General features: G+C 43.6%; 2 protein-coding genes across 3 annotated transcripts in view; one reads left to right on the top strand and one right to left on the bottom strand.

Annotated features, from left to right (window-relative positions):
- Nucleotides 1-19,400, top strand: part of CA14 (carbonic anhydrase 14) — a 77,605-nt gene extending 58,205 nt beyond the window's left edge. For both annotated transcript variants that reach the window (XM_040412048.1, XM_040412049.1), the window contains 7 exons: nucleotides 14,009-14,104; nucleotides 14,772-14,838; nucleotides 15,264-15,421; nucleotides 15,511-15,634; nucleotides 17,098-17,115; nucleotides 17,705-17,789; nucleotides 18,097-19,400. In XM_040412048.1, coding sequence (XP_040267982.1) covers nucleotides 14,009-14,104; nucleotides 14,772-14,838; nucleotides 15,264-15,421; nucleotides 15,511-15,634; nucleotides 17,098-17,115; nucleotides 17,705-17,789; nucleotides 18,097-18,154 — 606 coding nt within the window. In that variant the 3' untranslated portion in view covers nucleotides 18,155-19,400. The remainder of the gene's footprint in view (nucleotides 1-14,008; nucleotides 14,105-14,771; nucleotides 14,839-15,263; nucleotides 15,422-15,510; nucleotides 15,635-17,097; nucleotides 17,116-17,704; nucleotides 17,790-18,096) is intronic.
- Nucleotides 13,877-19,402, bottom strand: part of APH1A (aph-1 homolog A, gamma-secretase subunit) — a 31,116-nt gene continuing 25,590 nt past the window's right edge. Inside the window, exon 9 of the transcript XR_005774843.1 lies at nucleotides 13,877-13,887. The gene's annotated coding sequence lies outside the window, so the exon portion shown is untranslated. The remainder of the gene's footprint in view (nucleotides 13,888-19,402) is intronic.

Genomic DNA, 19,402 nt, shown 5'->3' with positions numbered 1-19,402 from the left:
TACAGGATGTAACTCAGGATCAGTACAGGATAAGTAATGTATGTCCACAGTGACTGCACCAGCAGAATATTGAGTGCAGCTCTGGAGGATAATACAGGATGTAACTCAGGATCAGTACAGGATAAGTAATGTAATGTACACAGTGACTGCACCAGCAGAATAGTGAGTGCAGCTCTGGAGTATAATACAGGATGTAACTCAGGATCAGTACAGGATAAGTAATGTAATGTATGTACACAGTGACTCCACCAGCAGAATAGTGAGTGCAGCTCTGGAGTATAATATAGGATGTAACTCAGGATCAGTACAGGATAAGTAATGTATGTACACAGTGACTGCACCAGCAGAATAGTGAGTGCAGCTCTGGAGTATAATACAGGATGTAACTCAGGATCAGTACAGGATAAGTAATGTATGTACACAGTGACTGCACCAGCAGAATAGTGAGTGCAGCTCTGGAGTATAATACAAGATGTAACTCAGGATCAGTCCAGGATAAGTAATGTATGTACACAGTGACTCTACCAGCAGAATAGTGAGTGCAGCTCTGGAGTATAATACAGGATGTAACTCAGGATCAGTACAGGATAAGTAATGTAATGTACACAGTGACTGCACCAGCAGAATAGTGAGTGCAGCTCTGGAGTATAATACAGGATGTAACTCAGGATCAGTACAGGATAAGTAATGTATGTACACAGTGACTGCACCAGCAGAATAGTGAGTGCAGCTCTGGAGTATAATACAGGATGTAACTCAGGATCAGTACAGGATAAGTAATGTATGTACACAGTGACTGCACCAGCAGAATAGTGAGTGCAGCTCTGGAGTATAATACAGGATGTAACTCAGGATCAGTGCAGGATAAGTAATGTATGTACACAGTGACTGCACCAGCAGAATAGTGAGTGCAGCTCTGGAGTATAATACAGGATGTAACTCAGGATCAGTCCAGGATAAGTAATGTATGTACACAGTGACTCCACCAGCAGAATAGTGAGTGCAGCTCTGGAGTATAATACACTATGTAACTCAGGATCAGTACAGGATAAGTAATGTAATGTACACAGTGACTGCACCAGCAGAATAGTGAGTGCAGCTCTGGGGTATAACACAGGGTGTAACTCAGGATCAGTACAGGATAAGTAATGTATGTACACAGTGACTGCACCAGCAGAATAGTGAGTGCAGCTCTGGAGTATAATACAGGATGTAACTCAGGATCAGTACATGATAAGTAATGTATGTACACAGTGACTCCACCAGCAGAATAGTGAGTGCAGCTCTGGAGTATAATACAGGATGTAACTCAGGACCAGTACAGGATAAGTAATGTATGTACACAGTGACTGCACCAGCAGAATAGTGAGTGCAGCTCTGGAGTATAATACAGGATGTAACTCAGGATCAGTACAGGATAAGTAATGTATGTACACAGTGACTGCACCAACAGAATAGTGAGTGCAGCTCTGGAGTATAATACAGGATGTAACTCAGGATCAGTACAGGATAAGTAATGTATGTACACAGTGACTGCACCAGCAGAATAGTAAGTGCAGCTCTGGAGTATAATACAGGATGTAACTCAGGATCAGTACAGGATAAGTAATGTATGTACACAGTGGCTGCACCAGCAGAATAGTGAGTGCAGCTCTGGAGTATAATACAGGATGTAACTCAGGATCAGTACAGGATAAGTAATGTATTGTACACAGTGACTGCACCAGCAGAATAGTGAGTGCAGCTCTGGAGTATAATACAGGATGTAACTCAGGATCAGTACAGGATAAGTAATGTATGTACACAGTGACTCCACCAGCAGAATAGTGAGTGCAGCTCTGGAGTATAATACAGGATGTAACTCAGGATCAGTACAGGATAAGCAATGTAATGTATGTACACAATGACTGCACCAGCAGAATAGTGAGTGCAGCTCTGGAGTATAATACAGGATATAACTCAGGATCAGTACAGGATAAGTAATGTATGTACACAGTGACTGCACCAGCAGAATAGTGAGTGCAGCTCTGGAGTATAATACAGGATGTAACTCAGGATCAGTACAGGATAAGTAATGTATGTACACAGTGACTGCACTAGCAGAATAGTGAGTGCAGCTCTGGAGTATAATACAGGATGTAACTCAGGATCAGTACAGGATAAGTAATGTATGTACACAGTGACTCCACCAGCAGAATAGTGAGTGCAGCTCTGGAGTATAATACAGGATGTAACTCAGGATCAGTACAGGATAAGTAATGTATGTACACAGTGACAGCACCAGCAGAATAGTGAGTGCAGCTCTGGAGTATAATACAGGATGTAACTCGGGATCAGTACAGGATAAGTAATGTATGTATACAGTGACTCCACCAGCAGAATAGTGAGTGCAGCTCTGGAGGATAATACAGGATGTAACTCAGGATCAATACAGGATAAGTAATGTATGTACACGGTGGCTGCACCAGCAGAATATTGAGTGCAGCTCTGGAGTATAATACAGGATGTAACTCAGGATCAGTACAGGATAAGTAATGTATGTACACAGTGACTGCACCAGCAGAATAGTGAGTGCAGCTCTGGGGTATAATACAGGATGTAACTCAGGATCAGTACAGGATAAGTAATGTATGTACATAGTGACTGCACCAGCAGAATAGTGAGTGCAGCTCTGGCGTATAATACACTATGTAACTCAGGATCAGTACAGGATAAGTAATGTAATGTACACAGTGACTGCACCAGCAGAATAGTGAGTGCAGCTCTGGGGTATAATACAGGATGTAACTCAGGATCAGTACAGGATAAGTAATGTATGTACACAGTGACTGCACCAGCAGAATAGTGAGTGCAGCTCTGGAGGATAATACAGGATGTAACTCAGGATCAGTACAGGATAAGTAATGTATGTACACAGTGACTGCACCAGCAGAATAGTGAGTGCAGCTCTGGAGGATAATACAGGATGTAACTCAGGATCAGTACAGGATAAGTAATGTATGTACACAGTGACTGCACCAGCAGAATAGTGAGTGCAGCTCTGGAGTATAATACAGGATGTAACTCAGGATCAGTACAGGATAAGTAATGTATGTCCACAGTGACTGCACCAGCAGAATATTGAGTGCAGCTCTGGAGGATAATACAGGATGTAACTCAGGATCAGTACAGGATAAGTAATGTAATGTACACAGTGACTGCACCAGCAGAATAGTGAGTGCAGCTCTGGAGTATAATACAGGATGTAACTCAGGATCAGTACAGGATAAGTAATGTAATGTATGTACACAGTGACTCCACCAGCAGAATAGTGAGTGCAGCTCTGGAGTATAATATAGGATGTAACTCAGGATCAGTACAGGATAAGTAATGTATGTACACAGTGACTGCACCAGCAGAATAGTGAGTGCAGCTCTGGAGTATAATACAGGATGTAACTCAGGATCAGTACAGGATAAGTAATGTATGTACACAGTGACTGCACCAGCAGAATAGTGAGTGCAGCTCTGGAGTATAATACAAGATGTAACTCAGGATCAGTCCAGGATAAGTAATGTATGTACACAGTGACTCTACCAGCAGAATAGTGAGTGCAGCTCTGGAGTATAATACAGGATGTAACTCAGGATCAGTACAGGATAAGTAATGTAATGTACACAGTGACTGCACCAGCAGAATAGTGAGTGCAGCTCTGGAGTATAATACAGGATGTAACTCAGGATCAGTACAGGATAAGTAATGTATGTACACAGTGACTGCACCAGCAGAATAGTGAGTGCAGCTCTGGAGTATAATACAGGATGTAACTCAGGATCAGTACAGGATAAGTAATGTATGTACACAGTGACTGCACCAGCAGAATAGTGAGTGCAGCTCTGGAGTATAATACAGGATGTAACTCAGGATCAGTGCAGGATAAGTAATGTATGTACACAGTGACTGCACCAGCAGAATAGTGAGTGCAGCTCTGGAGTATAATACAGGATGTAACTCAGGATCAGTCCAGGATAAGTAATGTATGTACACAGTGACTCCACCAGCAGAATAGTGAGTGCAGCTCTGGAGTATAATACACTATGTAACTCAGGATCAGTACAGGATAAGTAATGTAATGTACACAGTGACTGCACCAGCAGAATAGTGAGTGCAGCTCTGGGGTATAACACAGGATGTAACTCAGGATCAGTACAGGATAAGTAATGTATGTACACAGTGACTGCACCAGCAGAATAGTGAGTGCAGCTCTGGAGTATAATACAGGATGTAACTCAGGATCAGTACATGATAAGTAATGTATGTACACAGTGACTCCACCAGCAGAATAGTGAGTGCAGCTCTGGAGTATAATACAGGATGTAACTCAGGACCAGTACAGGATAAGTAATGTATGTACACAGTGACTGCACCAGCAGAATAGTGAGTGCAGCTCTGGAGTATAATACAGGATGTAACTCAGGATCAGTACAGGATAAGTAATGTATGTACACAGTGACTGCACCAACAGAATAGTGAGTGCAGCTCTGGAGTATAATACAGGATGTAACTCAGGATCAGTACAGGATAAGTAATGTATGTACACAGTGACTGCACCAGCAGAATAGTAAGTGCAGCTCTGGAGTATAATACAGGATGTAACTCAGGATCAGTACAGGATAAGTAATGTATGTACACAGTGGCTGCACCAGCAGAATAGTGAGTGCAGCTCTGGAGTATAATACAGGATGTAACTCAGGATCAGTACAGGATAAGTAATGTAATGTACACAGTGACTGCACCAGCAGAATAGTGAGTGCAGCTCTGGAGTATAATACAGGATGTAACTCAGGATCAGTACAGGATAAGTAATGTATGTACACAGTGACTCCACCAGCAGAATAGTGAGTGCAGCTCTGGAGTATAATACAGGATGTAACTCAGGATCAGTACAGGATAAGCAATGTAATGTATGTACACAATGACTGCACCAGCAGAATAGTGAGTGCAGCTCTGGAGTATAATACAGGATATAACTCAGGATCAGTACAGGATAAGTAATGTATGTACACAGTGACTGCACCAGCAGAATAGTGAGTGCAGCTCTGGAGTATAATACAGGATGTAACTCAGGATCAGTACAGGATAAGTAATGTATGTACACAGTGACAGCACCAGCAGAATAGTGAGTGCAGCTCTGGAGTATAATACAGGATGTAACTCGGGATCAGTACAGGATAAGTAATGTATGTATACAGTGACTCCACCAGCAGAATAGTGAGTGCAGCTCTGGAGGATAATACAGGATGTAACTCAGGATCAATACAGGATAAGTAATGTATGTACACAGTGGCTGCACCAGCAGAATATTGAGTGCAGCTCTGGAGTATAATACAGGATGTAACTCAGGATCAGTACAGGATAAGTAATGTATGTACACAGTGACTGCACCAGCAGAATAGTGAGTGCAGCTCTGGGGTATAATACAGGATGTAACTCAGGATCAGTACAGGATAAGTAATGTATGTACATAGTGACTGCACCAGCAGAATAGTGAGTGCAGCTCTGGCATATAATACACTATGTAACTCAGGATCAGTACAGGATAAGTAATGTAATGTACACAGTGACTGCACCAGCAGAATAGTGAGTGCAGCTCTGGGGTATAATACAGGATGTAACTCAGGATCAGTACAGGATAAGTAATGTATGTACACAGTGACTGCACCAGCAGAATAGTGAGTGCAGCTCTGGAGGATAATACAGGATGTAACTCAGGATCAGTACAGGATAAGTAATGTATGTACACAGTGACTGCACCAGCAGAATAGTGAGTGCAGCTCTGGAGGATAATACAGGATGTAACTCAGGATCAGTACAGGATAAGTAATGTATGTACACAGTGACTGCACCAGCAGAATAGTGAGTGCAGCTCTGGAGTATAATACAGGATGTAACTCAGGATCAGTACAGGATAAGTAATGTATGTCCACAGTGACTGCACCAGCAGAATATTGAGTGCAGCTCTGGAGGATAATACAGGATGTAACTCAGGATCAGTACAGGATAAGTAATGTAATGTACACAGTGACTGCACCAGCAGAATAGTGAGTGCAGCTCTGGAGTATAATACAGGATGTAACTCAGGATCAGTACAGGATAAGTAATGTAATGTATGTACACAGTGACTCCACCAGCAGAATAGTGAGTGCAGCTCTGGAGTATAATATAGGATGTAACTCAGGATCAGTACAGGATAAGTAATGTATGTACACAGTGACTGCACCAGCAGAATAGTGAGTGCAGCTCTGGAGTATAATACAGGATGTAACTCAGGATCAGTACAGGATAAGTAATGTATGTACACAGTGACTGCACCAGCAGAATAGTGAGTGCAGCTCTGGAGTATAATACAAGATGTAACTCAGGATCAGTCCAGGATAAGTAATGTATGTACACAGTGACTCTACCAGCAGAATAGTGAGTGCAGCTCTGGAGTATAATACAGGATGTAACTCAGGATCAGTACAGGATAAGTAATGTAATGTACACAGTGACTGCACCAGCAGAATAGTGAGTGCAGCTCTGGAGTATAATACAGGATGTAACTCAGGATCAGTACAGGATAAGTAATGTATGTACACAGTGACTGCACCAGCAGAATAGTGAGTGCAGCTCTGGAGTATAATACAGGATGTAACTCAGGATCAGTACAGGATAAGTAATGTATGTACACAGTGACTGCACCAGCAGAATAGTGAGTGCAGCTCTGGAGTATAATACAGGATGTAACTCAGGATCAGTACAGGATAAGTAATGTATGTACACAGTGACTGCACCAGCAGAATAGTGAGTGCAGCTCTGGAGTATAATACAGGATGTAACTCAGGATCAGTACAGGATAAGTAATGTATGTACACAGTGACTCCACCAGCAGAATAGTGAGTGCAGCTCTGGAGTATAATACACTATGTAACTCAGGATCAGTACAGGATAAGTAATGTAATGTACACAGTGACTGCACCAGCAGAATAGTGAGTGCAGCTCTGGGGTATAACACAGGATGTAACTCAGGATCAGTACAGGATAAGTAATGTATGTACACAGTGACTGCACCAGCAGAATAGTGAGTGCAGCTCTGGAGTATAATACAGGATGTAACTCAGGATCAGTACATGATAAGTAATGTATGTACACAGTGACTCCACCAGCAGAATAGTGAGTGCAGCTCTGGAGTATAATACAGGATGTAACTCAGGACCAGTACAGGATAAGTAATGTATGTACACAGTGACTGCACCAGCAGAATAGTGAGTGCAGCTCTGGAGTATAATACAGGATGTAACTCAGGATCAGTACAGGATAAGTAATGTATGTACACAGTGACTGCACCAACAGAATAGTGAGTGCAGCTCTGGAGTATAATACAGGATGTAACTCAGGATCAGTACAGGATAAGTAATGTATGTACACAGTGACTGCACCAGCAGAATAGTAAGTGCAGCTCTGGAGTATAATACAGGATGTAACTCAGGATCAGTACAGGATAAGTAATGTATGTACACAGTGGCTGCACCAGCAGAATAGTGAGTGCAGCTCTGGAGTATAATACAGGATGTAACTCAGGATCAGTACAGGATAAGTAATGTAATGTACACAGTGACTGCACCAGCAGAATAGTGAGTGCAGCTCTGGAGTATAATACAGGATGTAACTCAGGATCAGTACAGGATAAGTAATGTATGTACACAGTGACTCCACCAGCAGAATAGTGAGTGCAGCTCTGGAGTATAATACAGGATGTAACTCAGGATCAGTACAGGATAAGCAATGTAATGTATGTACACAATGACTGCACCAGCAGAATAGTGAGTGCAGCTCTGGAGTATAATACAGGATATAACTCAGGATCAGTACAGGATAAGTAATGTATGTACACAGTGACTGCACCAGCAGAATAGTGAGTGCAGCTCTGGAGTATAATACAGGATGTAACTCAGGATCAGTACAGGATAAGTAATGTATGTACACAGTGACTGCACTAGCAGAATAGTGAGTGCAGCTCTGGAGTATAATACAGGATGTAACTCAGGATCAGTACAGGATAAGTAATGTATGTACACAGTGACTCCACCAGCAGAATAGTGAGTGCAGCTCTGGAGTATAATGCAGGATGTAACTCAGGATCAGTACAGGATAAGTAATGTATGTACACAGTGACAGCACCAGCAGAATAGTGAGTGCAGCTCTGGAGTATAATACAGGATGTAACTCGGGATCAGTACAGGATAAGTAATGTATGTACACAGTGACTCCACCAGCAGAATAGTGAGTGCAGCTCTGGAGGATAATACAGGATGTAACTCAGGATCAATACAGGATAAGTAATGTATGTACACAGTGGCTGCACCAGCAGAATATTGAGTGCAGCTCTGGAGTATAATACAGGATGTAACTCAGGATCAGTACAGGATAAGTAATGTATGTACACAGTGACTGCACCAGCAGAATAGTGAGTGCAGCTCTGGGGTATAATACAGGATGTAACTCAGGATCAGTACAGGATAAGTAATGTATGTACATAGTGACTGCACCAGCAGAATAGTGAGTGCAGCTCTGGCGTATAATACACTATGTAACTCAGGATCAGTACAGGATAAGTAATGTAATGTACACAGTGACTGCACCAGCAGAATAGTGAGTGCAGCTCTGGAGTATAATACAGGATGTAACTCAGGATCAGTACAGGATAAGTAATGTAATGTATCTACACAGTGACTCCACCAGCAGAATAGTGAGTGCAGCTCTGGAGTATAATATAGGATGTAACTCAGGATCAGTACAGGATAAGTAATGTATGTACACAGTGACTTCACCAGCAGAATAGTGAGTGCAGCTCTGGAGTATAATACAGGATGTAACTCAGGATCAGTACAGGATAAGTAATGTATGTACACAGTGACTGCACCAGCAGAATAGTGAGTGCAGCTCTGGAGTATAATACAAGATGTAACTCAGGATCAGTCCAGGATAAGTAATGTATGTACACAGTGACTCTACCAGCAGAATAGTGAGTGCAGCTCTGGAGTATAATACACTATGTAACTCAGGATCAGTACAGGATAAGTAATGTAATGTACACAGTGACTGCACCAGCAGAATAGTGAGTGCAGCTCTGGAGTATAATACAGGATGTAACTCAGGATCAGTACAGGATAAGTAATGTATGTACACAGTGACTGCACCAGCAGAATAGTGAGTGCAGCTCTGGAGTATAATACAGGATGTAACTCAGGATCAGTACAGGATAAGTAATGTATGTACACAGTGACTGCACCAGCAGAATAGTGAGTGCAGCTCTGGAGTATAATACAGGATGTAACTCAGGATCAGTGCAGGATAAGTAATGTATGTACACAGTGACTGCACCAGCAGAATAGTGAGTGCAGCTCTGGAGTATAATACAGGATGTAACTCAGGATCAGTCCAGGATAAGTAATGTATGTACACAGTGACTCCACCAGCAGAATAGTGAGTGCAGCTCTGGAGTATAATACACTATGTAACTCAGGATCAGTACAGGATAAGTAATGTAATGTACACAGTGACTGCACCAGCAGAATAGTGAGTGCAGCTCTGGGGTATAACACAGGATGTAACTCAGGATCAGTACAGGATAAGTAATGTATGTACACAGTGACTGCACCAGCAGAATAGTGAGTGCAGCTCTGGAGTATAATACAGGATGTAACTCAGGATCAGTACAGGATTAGTAATGTATGTACACAGTGACTGCACCAACAGAATAGTGAGTGCAGCTCTGGAGTATAATACAGGATGTAACTCAGGATCAGTACAGGATAAGTAATGTATGTACACAGTGACTGCACCAGCAGAATAGTAAGTGCAGCTCTGGAGTATAATACAGGATGTAACTCAGGATCAGTACAGGATAAGTAATGTATGTACACAGTGGCTGCACCAGCAGAATAGTGAGTGCAGCTCTGGAGTATAATACAGGATGTAACTCAGGATCAGTACAGGATAAGTAATGTAATGTACACAGTGACTGCACCAGCAGAATAGTGAGTGCAGCTCTGGAGTATAATACAGGATGTAACTCAGGATCAGTACAGGATAAGTAATGTATGTACACAGTGACTCCACCAGCAGAATAGTGAGTGCAGCTCTGGAGTATAATACAGGATGTAACTCAGGATCAGTACAGGATAAGCAATGTAATGTATGTACACAATGACTGCACCAGCAGAATAGTGAGTGCAGCTCTGGAGTATAATACAGGATATAACTCAGGATCAGTACAGGATAAGTAATGTATGTACACAGTGACTGCACCAGCAGAATAGTGAGTGCAGCTCTGGAGTATAATACAGGATGTAACTCAGGATCAGTACAGGATAAGTAATGTATGTACACAGTGACTGCACTAGCAGAATAGTGAGTGCAGCTCTGGAGTATAATACAGGATGTAACTCAGGATCAGTACAGGATAAGTAATGTATGTACACAGTGACTCCACCAGCAGAATAGTGAGTGCAGCTCTGGAGTATAATACAGGATGTAACTCAGGATCAGTACAGGATAAGTAATGTATGTACACAGTGACAGCACCAGCAGAATAGTGAGTGCAGCTCTGGAGTATAATACAGGATGTAACTCGGGATCAGTACAGGATAAGTAATGTATGTACACAGTGACTCCACCAGCAGAATAGTGAGTGCAGCTCTGGAGGATAATACAGGATGTAACTCAGGATCAATACAGGATAAGTAATGTATGTACACAGTGGCTGCACCAGCAGAATATTGAGTGCAGCTCTGGAGTATAATACAGGATGTAACTCAGGATCAGTACAGGATAAGTAATGTATGTACACAGTGACTGCACCAGCAGAATAGTGAGTGCAGCTCTGGGGTATAATACAGGATGTAACTCAGGATCAGTACAGGATAAGTAATGTATGTACATAGTGACTGCACCAGCAGAATAGTGAGTGCAGCTCTGGCGTATAATACAGGATGTAACTCAGGATTAGTACAGGATAAGTAATGTATGTACACAGTGACTGCACCAGCAGAATAGTGAGTGCAGCTCTGGGGTATAATACAGGATGTAACTCAGGATCAGTACAGGATAAGTAATGTATGTACACAGTGACTGCACCAGCAGAATAGTGAGTGCAGCTCTGGAGGATAATACAGGATGTAACTCAGGATCAGTACAGGATAAGTAATGTATGTACACAGTGACTGCACCAGCAGAATAGTGAGTGCAGCTCTGGAGGATAATACAGGATGTAACTCAGGATCAGTACAGGATAAGTAATGTATGTACACAGTGACTGCACCAGCAGAATAGTGAGTGCAGCTCTGGAGTATAATACAGGATGTAACTCAGGATCAGTACAGGATAAGTAATGTATGTACACAGTGACTCCACCAGCAGAATAGTGAGTGCAGCTCTGGAGTATAATACAGGATGTAACTCAGGATCAGTACAGGATAAGTAATGTATGTACACAGTGACTGCACCAGCAGAATAACGAGTGCAGCTCTGGAGTATAATACAGGATGTAACTCAGGATCAGTACAGGATAAGTAATGTATGTCCACAGTGACTGCACCAGCAGAATATTGAGTGCAGCTCTGGAGGATAATACAGGATGTAACTCAGGATCAGTACAGGATAAGTAATGTATGTACACAGTGACTCCACCAGCAGAATAGTGAGTGCAGCTCTGGAGTATAATACAGGATGTAACTCGGGATCAGTACAGGATAAGTAATGTATGTACACAGTGACTCCACCAGCAGAATAGTGAGTGCAGCTCTGGAGTATAATACAGGATGTAACTCAGGATCAGTCCAGGATAAGTAATGTATGTACACAGTGACTCCACCAGCAGAATAGTGAGTGCAGCTCTGGAGTATAATACACTATGTAACTCAGGATCAGTACAGGATAAGTAATGTAATGTACACAGTGACTGCACCAGCAGAATAGTGAGTGCAGCTCTGGGGTATAACACAGGATGTAACTCAGGATCAATACAGGATAAGTAATGTATGTACACAGTGGCTGCACCAGCAGAATATTGAGTGCAGCTCTGGAGTATAATACAGGATGTAACTCAGGATCAGTACAGGATAAGTAATGTATGTACACAGTGACTGCACCAGCAGAATAGTGAGTGCAGCTCTGGGGTATAATACAGGATGTAACTCAGGATCAGTACAGGATAAGTAATGTATGTACATAGTGACTGCACCAGCAGAATAGTGAGTGCAGCTCTGGAGTATAATACAGGATGTAACTCAGGATCAGTACAGGATAAGTAATGTATGTACACAGTGACTGCACCAGCAGAATAGTGAGTGCAGCTCTGGCGTATAATACAGGATGTAACTCAGTATTAGTACAGGATAAGTAATGTATGTACACAGTGACTGCACCAGCAGAATAGTGAGTGCAGCTCTGGGGTATAATACAGGATGTAACTCAGGATCAGTACAGGATAAGTAATGTATGTACACAGTGACTGCACCAGCAGATTAGTGAGTGCAGCTCTGGAGGATAATACAGGATGTAACTCAGGATCAGTACAGGATAAGTAATGTATGTACACAGTGACTGCACCAGCAGAATAGTGAGTGCAGCTCTGGAGGATAATACAGGATGTAACTCAGGATCAGTACAGGATAAGTAATGTATGTACACAGTGACTACACCAGCAGAATAGTGAGTGCAGCTATGGAGTATAATACAGGATGTAACTCAGGATCAGTACAGGATAAGTAATGTATGTCCACAGTGACTGCACCAGCAGAATATTGAGTGCAGCTCTGGAGGATAATACAGGATGTAACTCAGGATCAGTACAGGATAAGTAATGTATGTACACAGTGACTGCACCAGCAGAATAGTGAGTGCAGCTCTGGAGGATAATACAGGATGTAACTCAGGATCAGTACAGGATAAGTAATGTATGTACACAGTGACTGCACCAGCAGAATATTGAGTGCAGCTCTGGAGGATAATACAGGATGTAACTCAGGATCAGTACAGGATAAGTAATGTATGTCCACAGTGACTGCACCAGCAGAATAGTGAGTGCAGCTCTGGAGTATAATACAGGATATAAAATATATATATATTTAGAGCTCTATGTAGTTTCATTCTAGCGATGAGCTATTTTTTTCACTGTAGTTTTGATGAAATACAGCGTCCTGAGGTCACTGCCCACAACTCTGTCTAACGTATGCTTTCTACCCCCATACAGGGTTGATGATTCAGTGTCTTGCCTGTGTTTGCTCATGGTTCCTATATACAGAAGGTTAACCTGCTCTGGTTCACAGTCGGTCAATTTTCTAGTTCAGCAACCCCCTAAGGATTATAAAGCTGCAGGGTCTCTTCTGCCGGCCCCTGGAATGTGCTTACTGCCCACCGCCCGAGCACAGAACAAAGAATATGGAATAGTCAGCAAACGTTCCCCTCCGCATCCTATAATACCGGATTATAGCGTCCTATCAATGTGGAGTATAGAATTATCTGTCATATATTTGTGTCTCTTAATTGCTCGGGGTTAATTATTGAGTAACTGAGATTGCAAGCTCTTCATTACACATTACTGGTTAAGACTCTACTCCTCATGGGTCCAATAACTTGTCCTGACACACTTCAAGCTCCAAATTCTTACTGCCTGCTGCCACCACTAGAGGGCGCTCACTGTACATGTTTATGCTACTTTCTAGGAACTCGCTGATAAATCTGTACACTGTGAGCTCCCTCTAGTGGCAGCTGCAGGTAGCCAGAATATTTATCACTCAATTCTTTAACTTTTTAAGGGATTAGAAACTCTACTTAAAACATAAAACTGGAGAACCCCTTTAATACCTATGTATATGTACTCTGGGAAACCCCATGGTGGGCTCTCCTGCCGTACACTTGGTCTTGGTTTAGGAGTTGGTCAATGATTTGCTATTATTATTATCATACGTTCTTCTTCACTTTCCAGCTACACATCGTCCATTACAACTCGGACAAGTTTCCGGATATCAATGAAGCCAAAAGCAAGCCGAACGGGCTGGCCGTACTGGGGATCCTAATAGAGGTGAGGCACAAATGTCCGTAAATAGAAAATCAGAGACCATTCCCCTCTTCCCCACAGATAAAATGTAATGCAGCTCTAAGACTACAACTCCCAGCATGCATACTCGCTCGGCTGTTCTTCCTTAGAAGTGAATGGAGCATGCTGGGATGTGTAGTTGTTTACAACAGCTGGCGTGGCGGAGGTCACTGACCCCCAGACGAGCACATTATTATTGGCGCTCACGTGATTGATACGCGGTTATAGCTCCGCTAAAGGGTCACATGGCTGACAACAAGTTTCAGGTCATTTGCAGTCTGTTTCCAAGGGCAACCAGCAGAATATTGAAAGCAGCTCTGGATGGGAATGGATAAAACGACTTGAAACAACTCATAAGAACAACTTTAATTCAATGAGACATTTCTAGAGCGAATAAATATTAAAGGGTTAAACATGGCTGCTTACTACCTGTCGGGAGGTTGCGTCTGGCGCTGTTTTTTGGTAGAAAGCAGCCATGTTTTTCCAATCCTCTACAAACCCATTAGCGTAAAGGACAAGGTTAGAAAAATATGGCTGCATTATACCAACGGAGCAATGCTGCAATACCACCCACAGCCTGTGGGTAGGAGTGGCGCTGTCCTGTAGAACGCTTTCATATCGGTTTGACCTTTTTTTGTATTTCCTATAACAGACAGGAGGGGAGGATAATGCAGCCTATGGGAATATCATTAACTACCTGGACAAGATCACCTACGCAGGTAAGAAGACTCTGCGGGCAGACATGTTTGACATGGCTTCCTCGCTCCTGCTGAAGCTCCACCTCACCAGGTTACAAACACTGAGACACTGTGAGAATAGAAACCCACCAGTACCCTCATCATCCTCTGGTCTGTGCACCAGACGTGTCATGAGGAGGCCAATGTGATGCCCACTACCATCCTAAATGCGGTGCGTGTTAGCTCTTCCATTACTGTGGGGCCATGAGGGTGGCATTCCTCCACTGCCTTGGTCCTCTCCCAGGGAATGCAGTGAGAATGTCCCCTCTGCATTGTCATCTCACTCACATCCTTACCTGGTGGGGGCCTCTCTGCACAAGTCTGCAGAATTGGGGCCCCCCATAGTTCTTTGGCAGTGGCCCTCTGCTTTGTCCTCCCCACACCTATGTCTGTGACATCTCCTGCAGACCAGAGCGTCTCCGTTCCATCCTTCAATATCGAAGAGCTGCTTCCTGAGGGTCTGGACCAGTATTTCCGATACGGGGGTTCCTTGACAACTCCCCCCTGCTATCAGAGCGTGGTATGGACCGTGTTCTACAATAAAGTCCACATCTCGGTGTCTCAGGTAAGTGAAGGCCAAACCCTTGGTGCTCGTAGCAATTAAATACAACTCCCTGCAGTTTTCATACACCTTCTCTTCTGCTGTGCTTGTAGATGGAGAAGCTTCAGACAATGCTTTATTCTACCAAAGTCAGCTTTCCCTCAGACGTCCTGCAGAGTAACGTCCGGGACCCTCAGCCGCTGAACCAGAGGGCCGTGTATTCCTCCTTTGTGATACGTGAGTGAGAACAAGTCCAAGGTCCTACATCCCCACCCCAAAGTCCTTCAACCATGATAAGTCACTCTACTTATATTATCCTCGTTGTTCAATGGACAGCAGAGGTCTGGTGTCACTACCATCTGCACCTATGAATCTAACATCCCGGCAAGCTCAGCTGTGATAGGTCCCAACATGCCCTCCGGTCAGATGTCTGTAGACCACTTATCTTACGTCACAGCTTCACATCTGACCGGATTCTGCATCCTTCTAGGTTGACTTATGGCCGTATTATCTAACATTCCAACACATACAACCAAGAAAGATCCATCATCCATATAACCCTGCAGGTGCATCCTCCCCCCTCCCTCTATAAGACTGTCCAAAATCCCTTCAAATCCGGCTATGGAAGGGTCCAACATCTATATGGACCCACCTATGATAGAGTCCTACAACTAGTGAGGTTGAACCTCTATGATAGGATCCTATATCCCTTCACCTCCATCTCTGCCTCTCTGCATATCTAAGCCGTCCAGGACTTGTATCTCTTTAAAGGCTATGTACACCTTTGGGGAATTTTTTTTTTATCATTGCGTTTTACTCATTTTGTTCTTAAAATATTTTTTTTCAATTGGTCTTTATTAAAAATGTTAAGCCGTTTCTGAGATATAAGGGTTAAAAATCAATCAATCAATCTGCAAGCTGTCGGTGTTTTTTTTATTTTTTATTTACGCCATATTCTTATCTGTTTGATAAGAATTGAGCAATAATGTGTGTTTTTTCTGAGGTCAGATCAGAGCTACACATGAGCCGTCAGATGAAGGGATTCTGATAGATTTTTAACCCTTTTACCCAACTTTCAATTGAAAAAAAAGTGATTTGCAGTGATAGCCAGTTCGCTGTGTTCGAACACATGCGGGCTGCCATCTTGACTCACCCGTCCGGCGAGGCACAGGTAAGCCCTTACCTGTGCCGCGAGCCGGTCTGAAATCAAATGCGGTCACCGGGAGCCTTCATCATAACTGCCTGCTCCCGGTGACCGCATTTGATTTCAGACCGGCTCCCAGCACAGGTAAGGGCTTACCTGTGCCTCGCCGGACAGGTGAGTCAAGATGGCAGATCGCATGTGTTCGCTAGCGAACTGGCCATCACTGGTGATTTGTGGCCCAAAATGAGCAAAACGCAATTATACAAAAATGTCCCCAGCCTTTAAATTCCCCTATAAACCTACATATGGTATGGTCCAGCAGCCCATCATTTCCATTCATCTGAATGGGCTTGTCTCTACGGATTGTGCTGCAGCCAATCAGACAAATTGAGTGGTAAATTTCTGCGACCCATCTGCCGTGTGTCACCATAACCTGTCCCCACACGTCTAGATACGACGTGGCCTATCTTGGTAATCCAGTTGTAGCGTGGTCAGGTGTTTGGATAGACAGATCTTTATATTGTTGTAACGGTTCTTCTTTTCTTCTCTTTCACAGAGCCGGCCTTGTCTACAGGTAATGTCTCTTTATGATCTTACCGTCTTCTCTCCACCGACTACACTTCTAGCTAGTACAGTGGGCAATGGTCTGCACTCAGTCTCCCGTGACCACCTCTCTACGCATGGCAACATGTATGGAAAGAGTAGTGGAGTGGTTGATGGACAACCTAAGCAGGGAGAGAACAAAATGTAGATACTTAAAGGGGTTGTCCAAAATCTTAATATTCTCAGGGGTCCGACTCCCAGCACCGATCAGCAGTTTGAAGAGGTTGCGGTGCTTTGGCGAGTGCTGCAGCCTTTTCCTAGAACAGGTAGGTCACATGGTCTAGGTGCGGCTGAGCTGCAATACCAAGCACAGCTACTATACAGTGCTTAGGAAGCTGTGAGCAGGCCGCAGTGCCACTGCCCCTTCGGGTGACCCCCATCAATAAGATAGTGATGACCTAATCCTGAGGATAGGCCATCATTATCAAAATCTCAGAGAACCCCTTTAAAGGAGGATCCAATTATCCTCATCTATTAACCAGAGTGCGGAGGTCTTCTGCTTCTGGCAGTGGTAGCGGCTATCGAATAATGCAAAAAATATATTTTTTCACCCCATTAAGGTAAAATTCTTGGCATCATTTTTGGTTTGTTCCTGGGACTGCTGGGCCTCTCCATGGTTTTGTACTTTATCATCAAACAAGTGAGGTAAGAAATCTTGTCTACTGTATGAGAAAACTGCTATATAAGCGATTGCCCCTCCCAGATATATATATATATACAATCAGTATATTGTGTTCCATTCTGGGACTATTATATGGCATTGATTAAATCTCCAGTGCCAGGATCCCGCTTGCTCACACCCTCCGCTTGCAGTCAGCATTGCGGATACGAGGACGTCACGTAGTAGTAAATAAATCATTGTGCACCACCTGCAGGCCGTTCTTGGTATTGCAGTCAACGTGAAGTTTACTTTGGTAAAAATAAACTCATTTCACGTTGTAACCTTCCACAGAAAACACAGGGCGCTGACGCTGGAATCCTCTGAACGTGCAGGCGCTGCCAAGGCCTAAATGAAGGATTCAAAAGTTAGCGGCAATGGTGTCGCTATCAAGACTGTGATTTTTTATTTTTGTTCTGAAGATGCTGCATTTACAAAGGAAACTTTGGTATTCACTATATGGACTATTACTCGGGCAGGTGCCCCACCGATCCCCGAGGCACCGACGCTACCCGACCCTCCCGCCTGCTGATGGGGGACCTTCTATCCGGCACACAAGGTCTTCCTCAGGAATTGCAGACTCACAGGACCTCTCCTGTCTTAGCCATATTGGATCATAGACTTGGACTTTACGTGATCATGTTGTGTAGTTCAAGGGCTCATCCAGCGACATGTCACCGAAGCCTAATGAAAAGTTCTGCCACTTTCCAACAGACTTTGTGTATCAGTTCTTTAAGATGCCTGCTTGCTGTCAGTGAATAGGAACACTCATAGCGGAGCGTGTTACAGTTGTGAGCTGAACAGTCAGGACTGAGTCCGGAGTCCAGGCTGTGACCAGATATAATTGTAACAAACGCTCAGCTGTGAGAAGCATTAGGTCTGTACAGAAATGTTCCTATTCACTGATGGCTTCTGGATTTCCGCTTTCTGTCAAGGAACTGAAACACAAAATGAATGAGTCAGTTGAACGACTTTTCAGTGTAGTGTGGGTAAAGAGGTTGTCAATCTTCGGGGGGCTTTCTTCAGACCCCTGGACAGTGGTGAAACGTCTCTCACGGCATAGGGGACACGTCCCCACTTGACGCCTGACACTGAAGGAGCTGGAACCCGGTCGGTGGCAATGACAACCACATCCACCAGATTCTCAATAAGTGTCTGATAGATCCGGGTCCTACCTCTGAGGCAAGCACCATCTCCAGAACATGGGCCCAGACCTCTCCCACGAGGGAGAAGATAGCCCATAGTGTACAATACATATTAAAGAATACCCCGAACCCCAGTCCGATGGATAAAAGTGCCTTCAGCTTCTCCCTGATTCCTGTAGAATATCCTACAAATCGACGTGCCAGCAGCCTCTGCAATACTTCGAAAATCCAATGCTGGAAAACAGGACAATTTTTGACAATAAGTGTTTGTACTCAGGAGCATGTGCACACATCTGAGGTATGAGGCTTGCTGTGCCCCATCTCTTCAGGCGCAGACTGTAATTGGTGCCCAGGTATGTGTCAGCAGCTGTGCCAGTCCAAGTCTCGTCTGTGTTACTTCTGTGCCCGATCGTTTCGTAATTACCGGTAATAGTAAAGCTCTGTAATTAAAAAGT

This window comes from Bufo bufo, chromosome 11 (genome assembly GCF_905171765.1).
Source record: "Bufo bufo chromosome 11, aBufBuf1.1, whole genome shotgun sequence".
NCBI classification, from domain to species: domain Eukaryota; kingdom Metazoa; phylum Chordata; class Amphibia; order Anura; family Bufonidae; genus Bufo; species Bufo bufo.
This window is presented reverse-complemented; position numbering and strand designations above follow the sequence as displayed.